Genomic DNA, 25,813 nt, shown 5'->3' with positions numbered 1-25,813 from the left:
CAGTTACTTCAGAATCTGATTCTGATTCTGATTCATCGTCTGAGTCTATATCTGAGTCAGTTGAAGCCATCAGGGCTAGATTTGCCTCTTCTTCTTCCTCAACTTCTTCCTCAGATGATAGCTCTTCAAAGGTAGCCATCAGACTCTTTCTCAATTTACTCTTGAATTGTTGCTTCTTTGAGCTGTATCTTTTGCTTTTGTCTTTAGCAGACATTTCTGGACAATCAGCAATAAAGTGTCCTGGCTTCTTACAGTTGAAACAGTTCTTCTGATCATCCTTTTTGCTGACAAAATTTCTGGAGCTGTTACCTCTGAAATTTCTTTTGTTAAATCTGTTCCATTGCTGAAACTTGGTGAATAAAGCAAACTCATCCTCATTCATCTCATCCTCTTGACCATCAGCAGAAGATTCTTCTTCAATATCAAGAAGCTGAGTCTTAAGAGCCTTAGAAGTAGTCTTAGTTGACTGTAAAGCCACTGACTTAGACTTCTTCTTAGTTTCTGAGTCAGCATCCAGAACCATCTCATGGCTTCTGAGATTGCTTATCAGAGCTTCAAGACTCAGAGTCTTGAGATTTTGAGCTTCCTCTATTGCAGTGACCTTAGGTCTCCAAGCAATAGGAAGACTTCTCAGAATCTTCTGAACATGATCATAGGTTGAATAACTTCTCTTAAGAGCTTTAAGACCAGATACAAGGATTTGAAACCTTGTAAACATAGTCTCAATGTTTTCATCTTGTTGCATAGTGAAAAGTTCATATTGTCTTATCAAAAGACTAGCTTTAGCCTCTTGAACCTTTTCATTACCATCATAGGTAGCACACATAGAATCAAAGATAGATTTAGCAGTAGACTTGTTCTCTATTCTGACATAATCCTCATGTCTAATAGCACCAACAACAATGTCCTTTACTCTATGATGCTTAGTGTAGATTTTTAAGTTAGCTGGTGTGAGTAACTTTCTATGCTCAATGGACAATCTTCCATGTTCATTTAAGTTTTCAAAAGTTACTCCCAACTCAACCAAATCCCACAACTCATGATCAATAGCAGTAATATTGCTATACAATCTCTCTTTCCACCACTCAAATAATGATGCATCACCATTGAATATAGGGGCTTTTCTGTTGCCACTATGTTCATGTGATTCATTACTCAAGTAGTCAAAACCAAACGCATTTCTAGGACCACCACCAGCTCCACTGGCCTCTTCACCGGTTGTTCTAGTGCTACTATCGTCTCCTCCAGACATAGTGTTCTCACAAGATCTTTACTGTCTCACTGTTAAGTGAAAGTAACAGACCAGAGCTCTAGATACCAATTGAAGGTGTGAAAACACAAGAAGGGGGGGTTGAATTGTGTTTTAGCTAAGTTAAAACTTTTTCAAGTTCTTAACTCAACTAAGTTAGCAGCGGATAAATAACACAAATAATAACAAGAGAGAGAGAGAGATCACACAAGCAATTTATACTGGTTCCTCTCACAAAACGAGAGTAGTCCAGTCCCCTTGCACTTCCAAGGGATTTCACTATAATCACACAAGATTACACCTGCTCAAGCACACAAGCAAGAGACTTCTCAACAATGCTCAAGCACACAAGCTTAAGACTTCACACTTAAACACACAAGTTTAAGTTTCACACTTAAGCACACAAGCTTAAGTTTTCTCAAGTAATAGTAAAGTATATGAAAATATACAAATGCTCTTAGATGAACCTAAAGAGAGCAAATACAAATAGTACAGAGTATTTGACTAAAGTGCAAAAACACTTAATAGAGGTTCAGAGCTTGTATATCACAGAGTTCAGAGTTTGTTCAGCGCACGTTCAATTCTTGATAAATTGTTGTTTGTTGTAGCTGAATCTTCTAGTATATATACTACTAGAAAAGAGTCGTTGCAAAAAGAACCGTTGGAGTTGATAAACTTTTGTCTTCAAGCAGTCTGTCTTGATGCAGTTTGGTTGTATCCAAAACTAAGAAAGAGTTTCAGTTACTTTGACTACTGCAGAGTGGACTTTCCTTATTCAGCTAACAAAACTGAAGACCCACGTTCTCAAGATAGGACAGACAAAACAGAGGTAGCTGAACTGATCAGGCTTGAAAGGTCCTTTTCTTCATTGGTAGAAGAGTTGACTAACAAAGGGAATCTTCACAGCTTTCAAAGAGATCTCCAGAGGTTGATGAAGCTTGTAGACAGACATAAAGTTCTGAAGACTTCATCCTCTGAAGGTTGTAACCTCTGAAGTTCAACATCTTCTGAGCGCTTGTGAACTTCTGAATTCACATCCTCTGAACTTCACTCAGAGCTTATATGATGCTTATATCTGCGCACTTAAAATAAATTTTTAGTCCTTCCAATTTGTTAATTAATACTTTGTTATCATCAAAACCTTTATATATTTAGGGGCAAACATTTTTAAATCAATTTTGTTCCAACAATCTCCCCATTTTCAATAGCATTGAGCAGAACTTTGGCAGCATCCTCCTCCTTCAAACGTTTAGCAATCATGTCCATCATTCTATCTCTCTATCTCTTACACACAAATTACTTCTTTTTCCCATTTAAATCCAAACGTTATCGGCTTATGTTGAAAAATTGGAGAATTCGAATAGGATCATTTAAGGAAAAATATAAGCTTATGTTAAATTTGTCAACAAAAAAAAGTTTATGTTGAATCTAGTACTGTTGAAGAAGAGGAAGAAGAAGACCTTTGATTTATAGGTTGAAAGAGAATTCTAATAGTCTCTATATCAAAACAAGAAGAAAAATATGTTTTTGGGTTCAATTTTGTTTTTTTGGATTTCCCTCTTTGCATTTTATTTTTGAATTTGGTCCTTTGAAGTTAATGACTGGGCATCATCTTTGACACATCACCATTGCTTGTCACGTCATATGCTGCCACATCAACCCTTGTTTGCCACATATGCATTGTTTAAACAGACTTTGACGGGACCAAAACCAAAATAATTTGCATATTCAGGGATTTTTTTAAACAAAAAAAAAAACTAAAACCAATAACTCGCGAACTTTTTTAAGCCTTAAAAAATATATATAGGTAACATATATGATTCTTTCATCACAGTTTTATTTGTCTGGCCATGAAGTCAAAAAAGCCTAGAAGCTATTCACTTCGGTCTAAGCAAAATAAAGCATATAAATAATTAAACCTTGTTAGTCATTATACCGAACAGTGAGCAGCATAAGGCTGAGCATTAGAACATCTCTAATAAAGGTATTTAAAAGAGTTTCATAGATTAATGATACCGTATCTTATTTTTTTATCATTGAAGTTTCATGACGTGACATATAGGGTATCAAAATTGATGATACCGGTACCTTAAATAAGGTACCGTATCATCAATTTAATATTACTATGAGCTTCCATATATGTCAAAATATTACCGTTAACATTGAATGACAAGATCTTTTTCTTTTTTTTTATATAGGGAAGTTTTTTCTTTGTTACCTTTCATTTCATAAGTTTTCATTCAATTTTGTTTTTTCAACAACAATGTAGAAAGGATTTTTTTCTTCTTGTAGTTGGATGTTAATTTAATGATATTTCATATTATTTTATGAGTTATGATCCGTTGACACCAGGTGTCAAACTTTAATTTGACACCAAATCTCAACCATCTATATTTTTTTAATCAAAAGCTAATAATAGTTTCCTATATTAACTCATGTGCATATCTATTTAGGATATTTCTTATTTTTAGGTTGCATAAAAATTTGATTTATTGTTCTACCAAAAAAAAATTGATTTTTTTTAAACATAAGAGCCTAAGCCCGTTTTTATTTTTTTATTATTTGTTGTTATTCTCCCCAACATTACCTTTGTGTTTTCATTCCCATGGTGTCTGAATTGAGTTTAGGAATCACATATAAGTAATAAATCATCGAAAGCAGGTGCATATATGAATCATCAATCATGGTATATATTAGTATAAAAATTCAAGTTATGGTTTTAGTATAGAAAATCTTTTTAATTAAATTGAGTTGGTAGTCGGTTATTTACCTGCATAATTTGCAATTGACATTGATTTCGGCAGTTAACCAAAGGGGAATGAAAACGCAACAAGCATAGTAACGATGGGGATAACAACAATTTTTTTTTTAGAACAACAAATCAATTTTTTTTAGAACAATAAATCAATTTATTTTTTTTACTAAATAAATCAAATTTTTATGCAACCTAAAAATAAGGAATCTCCTAAATAGATACACATACACACTTCAGATAATATTGGAAACTTTTATTAGCCTTTGATTAAAAAAAATAGACGGTTAAGATTTGGTGTCAAATTAAAGTTTGACACCTGATGTCAACGGATTCTAACTCTTATTTTATATATTACACAATTTTTATTTGTTTTGTTCTCAAGTTATATTTTATTTTTTTTCTATCAAATGGATCCTAATATATATAATAATAAAAATTAATTATTATATTTTTCATTATATATTTTCCGTCATATTTATGCATTTTTCACCATTTTTTATTTATTGTCATGTATTTTTCATTATATTTAATTATTACTTTATTTATCTGCGTATTTATTAAATTAAATAATTTTTATTTTTATTTAGACAATAAAAAAAATATATAGAAGGAATCACTTGTTATTAATGTATGATACTCAAAAAGTGGTATCACCATTGGAGCAAAATATGTATGAGTTGCATAAATATTACATGACATTGTAGGAACCATTTATTATTAATGTATGATACACAAAGTTGTATCACCATTGGAGATGCTCTTAAATCAAAGACGGTGCATAAGCATCAAAAGCGGAGCATAAAACTTAACCTGAACCCAAACGCAAGCAGCAACGACATAATAATCTTATGTAGAACAACCGGATCAAGAAGATAAGCCACGGACGCGATCCAAAAAGAAAAACGCTGCAACGCGACGGAATAAGGTGACAATCAAAGTTAGAAAAGAAAAAAAAAAAAAAAAAAGCCAACTACCTCTGCGAACAACTAAATTCAAAACAAAACACATAATGGCAGCAACATGAAGGGCTAAAATCACACCAGTGCGAAAAGTTTTGAAGAGATATATTTGTGACTTAAAGAGACTAAAATAAAATATAAAAAGGAATCAAACTTAAAATTAATTTAAAACAGATAAATATATATAATTTAGCCTAGAAACCACAAACAACAATAAATTAAAAACAAAGAACATCACAAAAACCAACAAATATAAAATAAAATGTAAACAAATACGGTAAATTACCATCAGACCAAAGGTGAAACAACTTGAAATTTATTTCTTCTTCCTCTCCCCATTTTCAATAGCATTGAGCAGAACTTTGGCAGCATCCTCCTCCTTCACAAGTTTTCCATTCATGTCTTTCATTCTAAACATAATATAACTAACATAGAACCTATCTTCTTCTCCATCTTCCCAGCGGCAATTAACATCCATCTGAAACTTCACCATCTCCGTATAATACTTAAAAAGCCCCGGCATCACCGTCTCATACGTCGCAACAGCCCATCTTTTGCTAGTTGAAACATAAACATCAGGTTTACAACTAGAACTAAACAAGCCCCATGCACGGTTTCTTCTAGGTATTAGATCATATCTAGATGATACAAGCACACAACTTAGCTTCAATTTTTCTTTCAAATATTCCTCACACCCATCTTTCTTTACCGGAATAAATTTCAAATTAGGATATAATGAATAACAAGTATTAGGAAATAATTTAAAAGCATTGCTGCCACCTGTGGATATGTTTTTTTGTTTTTTTTTGTTTTTCTTTTTTGAATGCCGACATGTTTTTATGTTTATGTATTGATATTGAACATTTGCATACAAAGGTAGTCGTTCTTCTTCTTGTTCTCCCTGTAAAAATATATCAATGGCATAGTTGAAATTTGCACGGTGAGGTGGAGGAGGAGGAGGAGTATTAGGATGGTGAATGGAAGGGAATGCGTCGGAGAAGAACGAACGGTAACCATAGGGAAACATGGAGATCATCTTAGAGAGGATTTTCGGACTATACAACAGCAAGCTAGGCCATGTGGAGATGCAAATGTTCCGCCACTGATCCTCGTTGATCAAGGGGAAGAATTCATAAGAGACCGAGGATAAAGCGATTAGGGTTTCGCCGTCGAGGCATGGAAGGATGCATGTATCAATGATGTCTCGAGGTAACCTACTGAAATAGTTCATGATAGATTGAATTGAATTGAGGGAGCGGCTAGGTTTTCATGCTAATATATAACAATGAGAATGGGCCGCCATTTAATTGCCCTAACTGCTTTTACAGAAGAAAAAAAAAATATTCTTTTTTTTTTTACTAACTTTTGTTTAACCAAAATAGATACACAAACTCAATCTTAAATCTAGAACAAATCAAAATAATATAAAATATATATGATCTTAACAGATATTCTAATTTATTTTTTACAACAGAAAAATATTAATAATAATAGTAGCCAAATCCAAGAAGTATATACGACACTAGTAACAAGTAATTAAACCTACTACACTCACCATTTTTTGTAAAAAAAATACTCTTAATTCCTCTACACTCGTTCAACACTTCGTTTTCTCTCTCCGGCAAAAAAAAAAGTTCAAGAAATTAATGCACATTAGACGTGGATTGATCGACCCAAACAAAGGCCTAAACGCGAAATTGTTTAGACCGAACAATTTAAGCTGAAATTATACATTGTTAACGCTACTTATTTTGCCCAATTATTATCATAGTGGACATATGACATATGATACTATTACTATACCATGTTAAGGTATAGCTGATGAAAACAAACAAGAGCGTTTTTCAATTCAACCGAAACTCCGAAGTCTAATCTAACTGTTCTTCAATTGTTTATACGAAACGGTCACGTTCCAAGCAGATAGTTGGATTGGTGAGCTAAAAAACACAAGGTCCAAGATACGAACCCTGCAAACTAATACAGTCACTAACTTACTAATATTTGTCTGTCAATATATACGGATTTATCACATACCTAAAGAACCAAAAAAATTAATCGTCAAAGCGAGTTATAATAATCTGAGCATAAGCTATGTATTTTTTTTGGTTTTTTCAATGAAAATTGAATTATATACAGGATTGGTAATTTTGAATGTGATAAACTGATAATGTACCTAGCTGGGGGGAGGCACAAAAAATTTAATTACTTATTGACATCTCTACAACTACCTCCCAAATGAAAATATAATATGCAACTCAAATGCTCTTTTGAAACAAAAATCAGCTTCTTAGCTTCTGCCACTTCTATTTGTTTTTTGGATTTTATCTTACCATTTATTTCTGTACAGCAAAGACATGAATCCTCATCCTTCGGATAAGGTGATATAGATCAAGAGACGTTAGTACTAGTCTCAAACATAAAGAATCTCACCATGAGTCACCCAACTTTCAAATTTATCGGTATATTTTCCATCTTTTTTGAGGTCTCCTTCGCTACGCCTCCTCTCCTGAAATACATTGAAAGCAAAATCGTGATTACCAATTGGTTGCAGCCTAGAAAAGAATGAACTAAGATCTTAATTTGCGGCTTATAGAACAAGCGCGTATGTATAAGCTTACATGAGCTATTTCTATAGCAAAAGATAAAATAAATAAAAAACAATTGTATATTTTATTTGTTTTCATAAGCTATTTTGGAGAACTTATGAAAAAAGTCGCAAGTTGTTTTTATAAGTTCTCCCAAATAGTTTCAAAAAACTTATACTAATAGATAAGCTTGAATAGGCCAATCCAAACATGAACTAGAGAGCTTATGGACATGCCATAAGTTTTTTGTTTCCATAAGTTCTCTCAAGCAGTCTAACAAGTGTTTATGTAAATAAACTGGAATAAATAAATCCAAACAGGCCCCGAGCTTAAAAATGTTCATGAAGATGTTAAATTAAGCGCTTACGAAAAAAAATCAAGAACAATAAGCTAAAGGTCTTTACACCTAGGGCTAGTTTGGATAAACAACTTATTTAAGTGTATAAGCTATTTTAATAACAAAAGAAAAAGTCATGTCAAACTATGTTTATAAAAGCCATTTTCATAAGCTATCCTGGAGAGTTTATGAAAATAAGTTCAAAACAGCTTAAGGACATATCATAAGCTATTTCCACAAACTCTCCCAAACAGTCTCACAAGTGCCTATGTCAATAGATAAAGTCAAAATAAACTAATTGAAACAGACCCTAGTGTTGTCACACCGTTACATACTTAAATTTTGAAAACATGAAACAAAGTGAAATTATAATAGTTAAAACTGAAATAAACCAAAAAAAAAATATGAAACCAAACAATCCTAAGTTCCTCCATTGTCGAACCTAGGAAAACAAAATATAGATCACAATATTTTGCCAATAAATTTGCATTGTCAAGTAGATGTTCCAACATAATAAGTCTTACTCATAAGCCTTAAATCCAGAAAGAACCTAATGTTTCTTAAATGGACTACATTAAATATTTTTTGTTTTCTTCTTAATTAACTTTAACTCATTAATATTTCCTCGATGAAAGGAAGTTATGTTGTTCCATATTGATTCTAGAACTAAGAATATATACTGACCTTCAAGATAGGTCCAGATTCACTTGCAGGCACTTCAGTCATTAGTTCATTCACAATATTGTCCGAAGAAATGCTGACTGACCTGTAACATCAACAATATTGGCATCAATCGCCGAATTTTGAAAATTCGTAAACCAATCCCTAACTCAAGAATTAGGTTTTTACTCCATAATATTAAAATTAAGCTACTTAAATGTTAGCTCCTTCCTGATTCATTTCTATGCTCCAAAAATGGCCTCCATTTGAGGATTCAGTTCAGCATAAAACCCTAGACTAATTTATGACAATCCACACAAAAATTGCTTAAGGAGGATTAAGTCCTTGTTTGGATAAACAACTTAATTAAGCGATTATAACATAAACGTTTATCATAGAAGTGTGAAGTGCTTGTGTAGTAGCTATTTCTATAAAAAATGATAAAATAAAGTCAAATTTTTTTTTAACAGCCAAAAATTATATATATAATAACAAGGAATAAGTACAAGAGGTACTCTACTCATGCTCGTAGGAGATGTATAGGTAGTAATCTACCCGATAAAGTAATAACAATTTAAGAAACCCTATCCTGTCCTATGGTTAACACTACCATATTCAAACAATTATCGAGCTATATAAAATAAAGTCAAATTGTTTTCATATAAGCTATAAGTTCTTTTCGTAAGCTATCTTAGAGAGCTCATGTAAATAAGATGAAAACTTAAGAACATGTTGTAAACTGTTTCCATAAACTCTTAATTGAGTGCTTATAGCAAAACCGTTTATCAAATAAGTGTGTATGTATAAGCTATTTCTATATCAAATGATAAAATAACGTCAAATTGTTTTCATCTAAGCTGTTTTCATAAGCTATCTTAGAGAGCATATGGAAATAAGCTGAAAACAACTTATGGAAATATGCTGAAAACAACCTAAGTACATGTCATAAACTGTTTCCAGACTCATAATTAAGCACTTATAGCATATGCGCTTATCATATAAGTGTTTATGTATAAGCTATTTCTATAACAAATGATAAAATAAACTCAAATTGTTTTCATATATCTTATAAGCTGTTTTCATAAGCTACCTTAGAGTGCTTATGGAAATAAGCTGAAAACAGCTTATGGATATGTCATAAACAATTTGCATAAACTCTACCAAACAGTCGCAAAAGTGCTTATGTCGCCAGATAATCTCAAATAAATCAATCCAAACAGGTCATAAATTCTTTCACTAATATGCTAATTGAAGAAACTGAGTGAAGTCTTATGGATATATCGCTGGTTGGACAACTTAAGGTTTTTGGTACAAATGCTTTCCTACTCTCTTTTTTATGTCTTCCAAATTCAAACTATCGATCGCTTCCTATATTTTCATGAGACCAAAATATTGCATAAACAAAAAGATAAAAGAATTTTAGTCTTCAATCCTTATAAGTTTTCCGATTCATGGATGAAACTCCCTAAATAATCAAAATAGACTGATGTGATAATGTGATAAAAGTATTCTTCTCATTAGGGCCGGCACATGCATAAGGTAGCACAACCCCTTGCTTTAGGCCTCAAAAATAATTTTTCTTATTAAAAAGTAGGGCTCAAAAAGATATTGCTATACAAGTAAGTGAAACGTTAAAACAATTATATTGTTGTAGTGATGTGCAAGTGTAAACAATCGTCGAGAGCGTAACACCGAATATATGGGACATGAGTTCGAATTCAATCTATGCCAAAGCTAATGTAAATTGATTTAATCACAACGGAAAATACTAAAAACCACCACAAAAAATGATCATCCAACATATTTGAACACAACTTATGATGTTCAAGCATAAACGTTTATCAGTCATATAACCAAAACAAAAGTACTAAAAGAAGTATAAATGTTTCCCGCAAAAACAACTAACAAAATCCACTTTGACAACTACACCAAACTTTTCATTTTGGCATTTTACATCTAAAAATACTTCACTTTAAAGTTTTTTTTTAGCCCAACCAGCTTTTCATTCTCAAGACCAAATTTCAATATATCCCCCCCCCCCCCCCCCCCCCCCCCCCTATACCATTAATCATGATCTGAAGAAACCACGAGGCCAATCACGAAGAAAGTAACAGTATAGCATAGGTATAATTTTATCAATCAAAGTGTTTTCAGACCTTTCAAGTAGTTCTTCTTCACAAGAATTTCCGGAAGAAGAAAGCCAGTCCACATCAAGGAAATTCGAGCAATCACATGCATCTCCATGTTCTTCATAACAAATGTGATCGCTTTCACAATATTGGTCCTTACCCATTCCTCCAAAAACTTGCCTGTATAATATTGATAACACAAATTTCAACACATTTGGATGGCTCGAGTAACTCGAGTAATAAATCATATCAAGTCAAACTGTATATCCAATTACACATAGTTTGCATCATGCAAAATGTGAGTTAAGCATACCTGCAATCACAAATAGAACTTCCACAGGCAATAATGTCTGAAGTAGACTCCAAAAGAGATTGCTTATCGGGATTTTCAGATGAGTGCGGACAGTCTGGAGCATGCAAGTTCCTAATTGTAGCCTCACTTTCACCGAGAATGTTGCCATCTGATTGTGATCTTCTAATAAATGACCTACCAAACAAAGAAATAACATTTTTCAATCTTCAGAATATGGTTGAACAAAATTTTCAATCTGAGAATTAAACTCAAAGCTACTAACAGATCGAAATAGGAAAGTATATAACTAAATTAGTACATCTAATGAAGTAAAGTCATTAAAGCTTTCGTTTCTATATAATATCACCCCTCGAAAACAATTTCTTAAATGAAAATGACAAAATTTGTGCAACTGAAAAATCTAAGTATACCCGTCAATTCTATCTGTTAAATTTGGGCCGTGACTTCCAAGATTGTAATGTTGATCTGAATCAAGCTCCCATAGTGCTGGTTTTCCCAGTTGTGGCTGAAAATGCCCCAAGAATCTGAACAAAGTAATACCAAACAAGACATTATAACTAATTAATTCTAATGCAACTACGCATGCAAGATTACAAAAAAGGTCTATGGTAACAACTATGCATGTAAGATTACAAAAAATGTCTACTCGACTTACATGTTAATTGTTTTTTGTTTAGTACCATCCAAATATGTATTGTTGTAATAACGCTGTAAGGTTCGAATAAGCTCTTGGGACTGAGCTGCTGCTTTCCATTGGCCTCTTCTTTCAGAAAATATCTAAATAGCAAGACGAATCGCATAATATCCAAAGGAATGAACCGTAATCAGATAAAATTTAGTGTACAATAAATGATGATCTTTACATTTCATAATCCATAAAGTCCAATATATGTTGCTACATATACTAACATTTGTCTTTTAAATAAAATAAATCTAACGCTGAAAGGTAGAAAGATTACCTTGTTGTGCGCTGCAGAACCCCCATATTGAAAGGCTAATTTGTCTCCCATGGACTCATAAGCTGTCATTACTTCCTTAGCCAAAGGGTTATCAAGATCAATGCGCAGGGATTCAATAAATCCTAATGCTTGTAACTGACGTCCAAGTGCAACTAGTCCATAAGCATACTGCGCAACGTTGGTGCGGTCTAGACAATCAATGCAATTTGTCCTCAAGACTCCCTTTTGAAGCAGCTTGGGTTTGACACTGGAATCTTTGATCTCATCGTCACCACTGTGATTCATCAATGACATTGTTATACTCTCTTGTTCCACAACAGATTCATCGATGACATTGTTATTTCTGCATTACATTCAAAGAAAATTTATCAACATTCACGATTCTTTACCTAGTAAATAGGCAACTGCATCAACAATAATATAATAATCAAGTAAAATCTCAATCTGCATTAGTACAACAGCAAGATGGTCGAATTGTGTTGTTATTATGGTCCTTACTCGGAGTACGAATATGGGAATAATCCCTCTTGCCTCATGTTTGGTGTCACTGGACAGTAGAAGATGCCAGTTAGGTTCAACGCAAATGAAGCCACTTTTCCCAGTTGTCCGAGCACATTGGTGGCTTTGCTGCTAAAAGTTGTTGATCAAATAAAGTCAATGACACCCGAGAAAAAACCTGTAGAGCTTGAACCAAAAAAAGAAGAGAAACTTACCGTCTTGAGTGCCGATGCAGATCCCAATGAAGAAACCTCAGGCGTTCATCCCGACTCAAATCTTGATTAATAACCTTAACAGCATTAGCGAACTCGGCTCGCAGAATAGTTTCACGGGGCTTCTTCTCACGAGTCTTAAACATAAAATATAAGAGAATATAAAAGGTAGAAAAACGTTTAGTTTAGACACGAGTCAAGGAAATCAAGCATGCTCAATGATTTTCTTACATGTGTAAAAATGCCCTACCTTAATCAAGTTCAATATAATAATTGGATTTCCATATCTCTTGACAAGATTTTCAAAATGAAGTCTTGTGGCTTCATACTGAGCGTCCTTCGGTGACACTAGAGCAAAAGAATCAAAATGAGCAGTTAGTATTATTTGAACTTATCTACTGACATAAGCACTTCCAAGACAATATGCGAGAGTTTATGGACACAACTTTTTTTTTTTTTTTTTTTTGTTTGACTAATGATATGACCATAAGTTGTTTTCAGATTATTTTCATAAACTCTACGAGATAGATTATGAAAATAGCTTGTAATTTAAATAAATAAAAAAATTGAATTTTTTTATCTTTTGTTATAAAAATAGCTTATACATAAGCACTTATATGATAACCAATTGATTAAGTTGTTTATCCAAACAGGGCCTAAGTGAGAGAAAAAATAAAAGGGAATTTGTTTACATATCTTACATATAATGTCAGGTTTCATATTCAGTGGAGAGGCTTCCTGAGACCAGAAGAGAGGGATTGAACCCCGGATTTGCACCACAGAACTGATTTGCATTGGCGATCCATCACAAGCATCTGCAAAGACTATCTGCTCTGTCTCAACATCATTAGCTACTCTACCCCTTTCATTGACTCCACGTTTCAAATACCTGCACCACAAGAAAAGAAACCTCGAATATGTCTAGAAAAATTAAATAAGCAATGACAAGAAATTCATAAGAGAAAGTATCATGGTGACAAAATCACTCAGTTTATATGACTCTTATGGATTGAAGTGCTCAGTAAAACCGGTAAAGAATGGCAGCCAGCCATTAATCCGGGATCATAAGTAAAAATATGTGAAATCGAATGCAACCTTATTTTCATCACAAACTCAAGGAAAGCTAAAGAGAAGTACAAACCTGGTACCAGCATAGTGCCTTGAACGCCTAGCAATGAGAATGAAGTCGAACTCACGGCCAGCTGTAGAAAGTTTAACCTACACGTGATACCATGAAATGAACACTTAACAATTCTAAAACATGTAACACTATCAACAGAAGTCTTGGCTTAATCACTGCAGCACCGTACACTTTTACTTTACACACACAAAAAAAAAAAATTATAAGAATGAAGAATCGGTATGTACCTGTATAAAAAAGCCATAGACTAAGGCAACAGTCCAGGAAGTATTCTGCAGATTGTTCCTGATTCCACGAGTTAAGAACTCATTCCAAACAAACAGTGTTTCATACAACAACTGTCCCTTATAATTATGATCAGATAAGTTCTTTTGAAGACTGAGCATGATGTTGTATGAGTAGCTGTAAAAGAAGTCCTTTGTAAGATCCATACTGCATAGAAGCCTCTTGTATCTATAAGTCACAACAGAAGAAAGAGAAAAGTCAATTAATAAGATGGTTTATATTAAACGAAGGAATATAAGTAAGAAAACAAAACATAAAAACAACTATGAAACCGATAACTCTGACCAAATGTATATTTAAAAATGAAAAGAAAGCGATCTCCCATGTGAACCTTGGAAATACCTTGTTTCACTCAAAAAGATATACTTACATCAACAGCAATGAAGATTGCTCCTGTGTACACTTCCACAAGACTTAACAATAAAAATAGAACATGAAAACAAAAATAAGAAGGAATCTACTATCTACTATCTACTAACTATATACTATACATATTACACGACTCCGAAATCTAGAAGAAGCTATATGAATTCTATCTCGAGTGAAACAATTAGAGAGTACCACAGAAAGACGGGAGGGTTGACTTGAGGAAGCCCACATTGTGCATATGCACTGAAGAGAGAGACAAATCAACAAATATATAGTACAAACTACAAAGAGAAAAACTGAATATGTAGAACAAGTATAATAATGATTATCTAACAGAAAGGTTTCGCTACATGATATAATGAACGCCAATAAAAAAATGTAATTTATAACATTAAAGTACAATGGACAGGTTCTGAATACTAGTCTTATATATCTCCTAAAATTGACTAAAGACCTGTTCTCATCCTTTGAGTAAGCCAATCTTGTTCGAACACTCGGATGAGGAATCGGAATCATCTCACTCTTCGTGATGGCATATATGGTATGCCCACATATAGTTCCGATCTTCCTGCGCTTTGTTATCAGCAGCATATAGAATGGCTCGAGAAATTTTACAAACCCTAAATACAAAAAGATACATAAGAAGGTTGAGTCATTCAGATAAATAATGTTGGAATAAACATTAGTATAGTACTAAACTATTTGCTATAATATAGAAGATAGGAAATACCGATGATTCCATAGCAAGTTGTGACAAATTTAAGCCCCCCGGTGGACTTGTTGCCTTCATGGATGCGACGCAAAATATCGCAACACTCAATTTCGGTGTAGAGTGTCGGATCTTCAACGACATTTAGTTCAGAAGCCTCTGACCTGTCGATCTTTAATACCCTCCAAAACGTCCGGTTTTTATCTCTTCCGATCATATAGAATCTCTGAGCAAAGAAAAATGGTAAGAAACCAAATCAATAGTGCTCATTAGTTATATAATATGCATGGACAAAAGTGACAATAGATGTTCACAGAAAAAATCGGGGGAAAAAGAATCACACAGATATTCATACATATTATTTATAGTTCATAATTATTTTAGTTAACATAAAAATGACAACCGAAGTTCGTTATCCATAATTCCAAAGCAACCTAATAGTCATTTATTGCACATTGCACACTTGCATCAAAGGCTCGTAGGACGTAGTGTATTGTGCATGGCAATGTAATGTCATAAACCAAACTTAAATGTCTTTCTAAACTAACAGCTTATCATTATATTATCAGTGGAAGAAAAAGGAAGCTTCCTTTTAGATCCCATTTCCAGAAGAAGAAAGCAGCATTTTAGCTCATAATTTTAGTTCCTTATCTTTTGCCCCATTTTCAGAAAAAGATTCTGAATATATTCACATGGCTATTCTCAATCTTGCCAAATTGAAGAGAATAAGACAAGAAAAGAAAAGTAGTTTCAATCCTTCAAGAAAGGGAAAAAAAAAAACAAATTTCAGCATGCATGGCATTGATGGTGGAACATAAAAAACAAAAACCCTAATTTCACTTGTAAAAAAATTTAGTATTGAAGTCGAATTCCTGCAAAAACGATTCATCAGTATTCAGTAATATCACAGGAACCTTTCAAGAAAAATAGGCAAACTTAATATCAATAAACACATAAGTAGACATCAATACTTAGATGTTCAATCATCTGGACTCATACGGTGACATAAGCACTTGCGTAAAACTTTGAAAAAGCTTATGAAAATATTTTACATCAGACTATTTCAGTTTATTTTCATAAGCTCCTCCAAATAGCTTATTGGCATAAGCTGTTTTCAACTAATGAAGAGTTAACCTTAACTCCCTCTTCAATTCGATAAACAGCTTATACATAAGCTCTTACACAATAAGTGCTTATTATCAAAATGCCCCCATAATCTGAAAACAATGAAGAACACAAATTACAATAAAAAAATCAATTATAATCAATGAAGCCAAGCACAAAACCTGTATCGATCCATGTTTTCATAAGGAATCCACGCAAATCCAATTAAACAGAATTCAAAAACTCATCAATCCCATCACCATGATGACATTGAAAAGCATCTAAATCTTCACACAAAAACCATCAATGTTAAACAAAACCAAAAAACAAAAAACACAAAAAAACAAAAAAAAAATCATCATAAACCCTTTTGAATCCTTTGCCCAATTCAAAGATTCTCATGGCATATGAACATGAATTTGACCAAAAATAAAACACAAAAACAAATTCAGCAGAACAAGAAAACTTAACACAAACAAAACATCATTGAAACATAGTAAAACACAAAATCAAAAAACAAAATTCACATATTTCAGATCATGCTCATGACATACTTCAAAATAAATGCAAACATCAATGATAGAACATAGAATAAGATCATAATTACCGAAAGAGTTTCATAGAGCCTAAACTTCTGCATGTAGCAAGACTTAGGGTCAACTCCATCTACAAAATCAAAACTTGTCTGCAACTTTTCCTTCGCTATCTCCATCACAATTCAGATCCCTTGAGCTTCAAAACAAAGCTCAAGTTTTTGTTTTCTAAAGAGATCAATCACCAGCAGAAAAATTCAACACAAGACAAAAAACCAAAACAAAACAAAACAGAAGCTCTTGAAACAAACAAAGACCCAAAAACAAGTACAATAAAAAGCTCAAAACTTTACAACAATGGTCCACAAAACATAAAGTTTTTTTGGTTTACAATACAATGAAACAAAAAAATATAAAAAAACCCAGAAAAACAAAAACAAAAGAGTAAACAAAAAAAGTAGCTTTTTAAGGAATGATAACAAGGGTGTTTGGTTTTGAGGAATGGAAGAGAAAAACAGAACTGAAACAACTTTTGAGTTGAGTTTCAGAAATGAAAAGGAAAGTGAATGTGAGATTTGTCAAAAGAAGAGAACCACATAAAAAATAAAATAAAAGTAACAATGAAGAAAAAAAAGAAATTCAGGTTTTTTTTTTATTGCGTGTGCAATGCCTGAGAACATCTTTCTCTAACTGGCAGCAGATTTTTTGGTTAGAATATGCTTTTATTCTTTTTACTTTTTTTTAATTGTGATATTATTTGAAAAAAAAATTGACCAAATTTATAATTTGAACATTAAAATATATTAATTTTTATTAATTTAATTGTTTATTTAAAATTGGAGGTAATATAAATACTGTGTGCGACACTGTATATGTTTGACTCTATTTACCGTAAAAAATAATGTTTGACTCGATTTTTTATTATCTATAAATTATATTATATGCATTTTGAAAATATATATAAAGATTAAATAATACAATATTACCATTTTTATACTTTTTGGTTTTTTTTTTTATTTGACTCAAGGACTTTCAGTTTCTGAAATTTAATTTGGTCTAAACTATAAATAAAATTTGGTCAAAAAAAATTAATGTCTTTAATTTAAAATTTGGACCAAAGACAAATATTTTATAACATTTTAAATGTTTGACACTATTAGGTCGTTTTACGTTATTAACTCGGATGTTGTGAGCCTGTTCGCAGGTTAATCTTTATTAATTTTTAGCGAAATTGAATATATAATGATTCTGATTGATGTATTTGACTATTTTCTATGAATTTGAATGAACTAATGAACATCGTTCTTTTTGAGTCAAAAAAAAAAATTGACACTATTATTTTTATTAATCGAACTGACAGACATCATAAAATCCATACACATAATTGTGAAGTTCACATCCGAACACGATGAATATATTCGCCCTAATAATGTTAATATTTGTCGAATGAGTTAGAACTTATAGACATTTTTCTCTTAATTTGTACCATATTACTGTTTTTTAATATTTACAGTTGCTTTATTTGTATTTGACTTGAAGGACTTTCAGTTTCTGGAATTTGAATTTGCTTTAATTTGTTGGGTTAATTGTGTTGATTACAATTTTTATAGAAGAATATGACTTTTACTACTAATATTTTGTATTTTATTTTATTTCTATGTTTACAGTAAAAAAAAAAGGTTTTATACATGACTTTGATAATATATTATTACCTCTGTCCCTAATTATATATATATTGCACCATTTAAAAAAATTAAAATAAGTAGTTTTTCACACTTAGTTTTTTTTTATAACTTGACCAAACATGTATAAATTATGATTTCTTTTAGTCAAAAGAAAAAAAATCATAATTTCTTCATAATTTTCTCAAATATTTTTTATTACCAAAAAAATGTGTATTTCAAGTTAAGGGTTTTTGTCCCTTAAAAAAAAGGATAATATCTAAATTAACTATAGCACATGTATTGTCACGAGAGCATAATTAGTTGAGATGAAAGGAACATTATATTATATTTATCTAGGGAGCTGAGGTTCAAACACCGGTCTCCGTGAGTTTAGCTCGATTGGTAGGGATATCGCATTTTATGTGCAGGAGTCGGGGTTTGAAACTCGGACACTCCAATTATCACATTTAAGGTGAAATTTATAGCCACTAGACTACTTGATGAAAAAATTAAAGGAAATTGTACTGAAAATCAAAAATTTGTTAATTATTTACAAATATTAGTCAAACTAATGGATTTAAAATTATTTTGAAACTTTGTAAAAAAAAATTATTCTGAAAAAACGTTTCTTAAGCAAGCTTTTTATTTTTTTGATAAACTAAAGATAACTACTTCGCGCAACTGCAGAGACTAATCTTCTCAAAATAACAGAAAATCATTTAAGGGGTTGACCCTTCCCAACAAAGAATTTTCCATAGACACCGGTCACCCATAAGCAAGCTTTTTATTAGATGAACATATGAATCTATCAAATTTGATTTTTTTTTTTTTTAATTAATTTTTGTATACCGCCCTATAGATTGATAATGTAAATATATTTACACAAATATTCAATTATATTCTATCATCATCATAGTATCATTTCTTAGCCCCTATTCACACACATAAAAAAAGTAGTATTGTTTCTTAAAATTAGTTATACGGTATAAAATTAAGATGAAGAAGTATTGATTAAAATATATAGTTTTTCAAATAAAACCCATTTATTTGTGTGTTATTTTTTTTTTGTTGGTACAATTTATTTGTATATGTTTAACATCAACACAAACGACTTATGCCAATATTTGTCTTATTTAAATGATCCACTATAACTATCGTTGTAAATAAACAAAGCGTTTACTTCAATAATAGCAAAGAATAATAAATATGAGTTGATTCCACGCAGAGATGGAATATCCTAGTGGAAAATAAATAATAGTAATGTGCAAATTGGATGGCATCGAATAATAACAAACCAATCATTTGCGTATATTCTTTTTCCCTTCTTTACCACGTCTTTGCTCAACATGTTCAACTCTTTCTTTCACATGCATCATTTTTCTTTGTACAAATCTAACATTTTTCTTTTTATGGATAATATCATCATCAACAATGGATTAATATAAGGTGTGGATTTTTTAAATAATTTAGGCAAAATTAAAATTTGGTGAGATTGAAAACAATTAGATACGGTGTAACTCGGTTGATGTTTCAAAATGTAGTTTTGGTCCTTATGTTTGTAGAGGTATTTTTAGAGACAATCACGCTAATAATCTAGGTTGTTTTGTTTTAAATATTAGGGGTGAGTGATACGTTCTCTGATGAGTTTGTTGGTGCAATTATTGTTGTTGAGATTGCATATAGCTAGGAGAGGTTGAAATCATCTTTGGCTTGAGTGTGATTTCATACTTGTGACTCTAGCTAGCTTTTAAGCCTCGGCTAGCCATTCCTTGGAAGCAAAGAATCCGTTTGAATAATTGTTTGCATTTTGTGAGAAATATGTATTTTGTAGTCTCTCATCTATAGGGAAGGAAATCATGTTGTAGATAAGCTGTCTAATTTAGGCGCCTTGGCATTAATGATAGTTTATAGTTTGATACTTACCCTATTGTTTTTTATGAATGACTTTGTTAGTAATAAGTTTGGTCTTTGTCTAATTTTCGATTTTCTTGACCTTGGGGAAGATTTCCCCTATCTAGCAAACACCATAACAATACTGAAAATCAAATAACGTCGCACAAAACGACGACCAATACAACACTGCACTTAGACAATGACAACACGAAAAACAAAAAGAAAAAATAATATGACAAATCACTTATTTATATGAAAACAAGAGGAAAAAAGATGTAGATGGGGTGATTTTAGGCTAAAAATGACCTAAAATCACCCCTCTGGGATGAACAAAGAACAAAGAATATAAAGAGAATGAAAATTGGGGTGTTCAATATTTTCTTCATCTTTTAAACATTGAAAATTTCAACTATGCTAACCTTTATTTTATCTTTTTAAAAACAAAACTAAGCTTTTTCTTTATAACAAGTACACATCATATTTGGAAAGGCAATCTCCTCACCATGTAGAGGGTAATTGGAATTAGGCATGGCAATGGGGTGGGGCAAGGACGGGTTTTGCCCTCCCAAACCCATAAAGTTTGATTTCCCCAAACTCATCCCAAATTCGAGCGGGGATACAAATGATAACTCCAAACCCATATCCAATGGGGATCGTGTATCCTCATCGGGTTTCGGGTATCCCCATTACGCCTCTTTCCACATGAATTTAGATTGTATTTTAGTATTTATTTATTAAAAAAAAAGTTAAATGTCCAAAATTATTTTCTCTCAACAATATTTTTGTAAATAAAGAAAAAAAATAGAGAAAATAGTTTGTTTAATACTCAAATTAAAATAAAAAATAAATATATTAATGTAATTTAAGAGATTGTTTAAGCATTTTTAATTTAAAAGATGTGAAATCTAATTTTTAGTATAAGTGGGCGGGTTCCAGGTGAGTATCAATGTACCCATTACCAGCCCCAAACCATCTTTTGAAATCGGGGAAAACCCAAACTCAAACTCAGTCAACTCGGGTTTTCCCGGTCAAAGCGGGTATGGTTTGGGTGGGTACCCGTGAATATGGGTTTTATTGTCATGCCTAATTGGAATGATATTTGGAAAGCTCAATCTCCTCACAAAACGCATCATTGGAGGTTGTGTAGGGGGTGTCTGTCGACGCGGGTTCGCTTGACACAACGTTATGTAGAATGTGAACCAAGCTGTCTTGTGTGCAATGTTGGGATAGAAGATGATATTCATGTGTTTTTTGGATGCGTAGCAGCCGACGAATGTTGGTCGGTCGCATGCCTGTCACAGTTGCTCCAGAATGCAGTTTACCAGCATGTGACAGTCGCAGACAGGGTGTTTCGAATGTGCAGAAACGAGGACAGTGCAACGATAGGACGGGTGGCATCGTTATTTTGGTGCATTTGGCATAATCGAAACGACAATATCTGGAATGACAATATTCAATCCCCGAGCCAAGTTGGAAGCATGGTGTTCGCCGTTTGGAATGAGTGGTTTACCGTCCACCAACTGCAGCGTCATAACGTTGTTCCTGTTGAGGATCCTAGGCTGGTTCGGTGGAAGAAACCAGGAGTGGGATAGATAAAATGTAATGTTGATGTTGTTGCGTATACTCTTGCTAAGGCGGTCAATGTTTGGGCTAGTTTTCATAGATTTGAGATTATTCTCTTATATATTGAATATTTATTAGTTAATGATATAAATTAAGTTTGTTTGGTTAAGAAAAAAAAAGAACACATCATATTTTTAAAATATTAGTATGAGTACTATTCGTATATATAAAATGAAGTTAAACAATGTTTAATTCTTCAAATAATATCGATATTGTTAGAATATATATATGTTCATATGACTTTGAATTTATAAGACTAAAATTTCAAAATTGTGTTGTTTGTGTGAACTTTAAACGATATTTATCATTTAATTAGTTAATCTATATATTATTTTTTTACAACTGTTCATCTATATATTTAAATATAATAATGGTATGAAGTACTCCTATTCAATTAGTTATTAGGCAAATGCTAAATAGTGCTCCGGGGCATTCTTTAAGCCCTTAAATAGTAAGTTTTTTATAGATTTTTTATCGGAATGCGTAAAGTCAACGCATTGAAAATTATAATGTTTAACTTTTTGAATAAAAAGTTTTTTTAAATGAAATGCTTAAAAAATGTCCCAGGGGCACTCGTTAGCGAGACCCTAGTTATTAATCAAAAGAAAGTATATGTAGTATGTATTTATAGGGAATGAAGACCATATAATAAAAGTATATGTACATGCATTTATTTAAGGGAATGAAGACCCTATAATAAAAACGTGGCCAGTATCTTTCAACAAACGTAACTGTCGACAGCTGGCATGTTGACATGGCACAGTGTGTACATCTCATCTCAAAACCACGTGATCTTAACATCTTCACCCACACAACCCATTTGCCATATCACATGTCTTTCTATTATAGTCTTGCCCACTTGCGCAAGCACTGTGTTGAACTGCACGCGTTCTATATATATAAGTTATTTAGGATTGATTTTTTGTAGTATTAATTAAGGTGAACACTCTGTATACCGGTACACGACTTAAGTGGATGATTGTGATTGATCTACAACTAGTATTTAATATATAAAAATTAATAAATCATATTTGTAAGTCAATTAGAATCATCAACCTCAATAAATGTACCGGTACATAATATATATACCAAAGAATTCACCATTAATTAATCATCTAGGTCTCAGGGGAGGAGTCTGGTAATTTAAAATTCGGCCAAAAGGTAAGTAAAATCTGAACAATGATTATTTTCACTATGAATCAAACTTAATTCTTCCAAATAATTTGTTAAAAGATGGTTGTGGTACATAGCCATGAAATAAGGGTTATCAAATAAGATAGACCATGATTTACTTACACATTCAAATCGCTTAAAAGATTTGAGAGAAAGTTTGGAGAGAATGGAGAAAACAATATCATCCGGTATATAATTGCTAACCAGAACATTGAATGATGCAGTTAGAAGGGATTTATCTTTCATCTCCAATGAGTTTGGATTGAAGAGGTTCAACGAAAAACAAGGTATAACCTTTTAACACTGTCGCAGATGAACAGAGAGAACAAGGTTTCTCTTAGTTAGTTGAAAAAGTGCTAAATCAAACCTAAAACTAATTATACTTCAAATTTATTTTTTTTAATCCTTTTGTTGGTTTTTAGGGAAGGAATCCACGGTAATCCAGAGTTCGACCGCAAAATAAATAAAGTTTGATTAAAAAAATTTACCAGGAGTTAAATTTGAGTTCCCCCGAGCGATTCATCTTAGGAGGTAACCAGTTAAGTCAAATGTTTGGTTAATTTATGATTGATATTGAGTCTTGACAATTCGTTAATTTGTTAGTACTTTTTTTTAATCAAATTTGTTAATAATTTGATTTCTAGCTCTCTTGTGTATTAAAAGAGAAAAACCTATTTTATATGTCTAATAAAATTTAAGATTAATGAGTGCTAGATAATTTGTAGATATCACACCTTGTAGATATCACACCTTGTTGTGTGTGTCTTAAAATCTTAAAGAATTAAATCAAGTTTGTGGGGTTCTATCAGTTACGCCCGAGCACAAGAGATCAACGTTGAGGCACTCATGATAAGATTAGGGGTTTCTAGTTTAAGCTCAGGCGTCCAAACACATTTTGGCGTATAAAAACCAGTTTTTAATTTTATGCATTATATTTACGTTTTGAGACCAAAATTGGAGGTTAATGTTAGAACAAAAAGAGTGAATTCTTATGGAATCAAAGACAAAGGGTTGAGAGTTTTTTGTGAGATTTTAGGTTTATAAACACATTACAAACATCTTTGGCAGTTAGGAATCATTGGAGGAGGGATTAAAACTTTAGGTATATAATTGATCTTGAGTGAAATTTATTAATTGAGGGGTTGAGATGAAATGGGAGTTGAGGATTGCTCAACAATTGAGAACAATTTATAAGTCACTTTTATAACTTTCTTTTTTTGAACAAATACTTTTATAACTTTCTTGTTGTACGAGAGATAGAAAATATGGTTTGTTCTTGAAGAGTGCAACTATTTATACCAATATGAATCAATATTTACAAGATACATAAAATAGTGTAATCCTTTTATATATCTTGTAAAGACTCATTGATAGTGAACCAAATAGTTGCACTCTTTCTCTCATACATAGGTTAATTTGGGTTAAACTAGGTAAATAATTTTGACGTGTTTGTTCCTATTTTCTTCTTATCTTGTGTTTTGGCTTTGATAATATTGATTTGCTATACACATATAAGTTGGTAGATTTGTTCTTGTTGAAGTTATTATTGCTTGGATTGTTCTCTACAAGAAATCCATTGTTTTCCACACATTTTTTCGAGGAAGAACCACATCCTAAAAGAAAAATCATTTATGAGAAAATGAGTCTTGAGAATGCTACAAATATGATTGTTACATAACAAACTTATGTGGACGCTGAGTCGCTGAATGCACGCGAAATGATGGTGGTTTTCAAGGAAGTCCTCGTGACTATAACTCATAACTCAGTTGATAAAGACATTGCATTTAATATATATGCAGGACCGGTATTCAAACCCTAGTACTCACAATTTTTACTTTAAAAAGTGAAATTTCAACCACTATACTACTTAAAATAAAATATATATTTTTTTAGTTAATAAACACTATTATAAACAAACAACTTTTTAAATTTATTGAATAATTGATATATTTAGTCTACAAATATGTCAATTATTCGATAAATTTGAGAAGTAATTTTTTACTTATACTATTAGGAGATTCTACTCTACGTACATCTTTAATTTGTGCATTCCGTGTTGTGCTCTTGTTTAGTCTTGGGATTCAACTTCAGGTGATTTTGTCCATGTTTGACATGACTCAAAATTGATATATACACTTCAATAAAGATGTGATATGTGAGAGTGAAAGATAGAGACAAATACTAGTAATAGTAATTGAGAACGTGGAATGATAAAAGCCAAAGGAAAGCGTATATAACGTCGAAACAAAGCTTTTCAATGATTTGTGATTCTTCTTATATCTTATATATAATTGATGATAAGATGAGTAGTGACATATTATTGAATTTTGGTCGATAATTAAGAGTGGAGAGCAATATCAAACTATGTATCAATTATTGCATACCACTATTTATTGAATTGAAACAAAAATGATAATTAAATTTAGCAAACAAAAACTCTACATACATATCCACTACCACCTACTTATGTGCATGGAACTCAATGAATGATCATTTCAACCACCTTAAAGTGAAATACATGTCTTTATTACCAAAATGAAAGTGAAGGGCAACAAACGAAACAAGCCTCATTGCATTTTCCCTTATCCTCATTTTTTTTCTTTCTTTTTAAAACTCACGTATAATTGTAAGATTTCGGGTTCGAAGCCGGATTACGACGTTCG

The 25,813-nt window shown here is 32.1% G+C and overlaps 2 protein-coding genes across 3 annotated transcripts; both read right to left on the bottom strand.

The window, feature by feature from the left end:
- Positions 1-5,279: 5,279 nt before the first annotated feature.
- Positions 5,280-6,194, bottom strand: LOC123886704 (F-box protein At2g27310-like). The gene has a single exon (XM_045935994.1). The coding sequence runs from the start codon at positions 6,192-6,194 to the stop codon at positions 5,280-5,282; it is 915 nt and encodes a 304-aa protein (XP_045791950.1).
- Positions 6,195-7,042: 848 nt separating this feature from the next.
- Positions 7,043-17,503, bottom strand: LOC123883350 (phosphoinositide phosphatase SAC2-like). Of its 2 annotated transcripts, none has more exons than XM_045932123.1 (16): positions 16,872-17,503; positions 15,182-15,386; positions 14,906-15,071; positions 14,025-14,250; positions 13,798-13,874; positions 13,358-13,545; positions 12,907-13,004; positions 12,660-12,793; positions 12,445-12,576; positions 11,947-12,289; positions 11,643-11,764; positions 11,398-11,511; positions 10,988-11,161; positions 10,702-10,854; positions 8,570-8,651; positions 7,043-7,469 (listed from the first exon to the last, which is right to left on the bottom strand). In XM_045932123.1, exons 1-16 carry the CDS (start codon positions 16,974-16,976, stop codon positions 7,374-7,376), a joined length of 2,415 nt encoding a protein of 804 aa, XP_045788079.1. In that variant the 5' UTR covers positions 16,977-17,503; the 3' UTR covers positions 7,043-7,373. The 2 variants fall into 2 exon arrangements, with proteins under 2 accessions (XP_045788079.1, XP_045788081.1); XM_045932125.1 differs by having other exon boundaries at positions 12,445-12,573; positions 16,872-17,487.
- Positions 17,504-25,813: the final 8,310 nt, after the last annotated feature.

The sequence above is a fragment of the Trifolium pratense genome, linkage group LG5 (assembly GCF_020283565.1).
Source record: "Trifolium pratense cultivar HEN17-A07 linkage group LG5, ARS_RC_1.1, whole genome shotgun sequence".
NCBI classification, from domain to species: Eukaryota; Viridiplantae; Streptophyta; class Magnoliopsida; order Fabales; family Fabaceae; genus Trifolium; species Trifolium pratense.
Note: the sequence above shows the minus strand (reverse complement) of the source record. Positions and strands in the feature narration are given on the sequence as shown.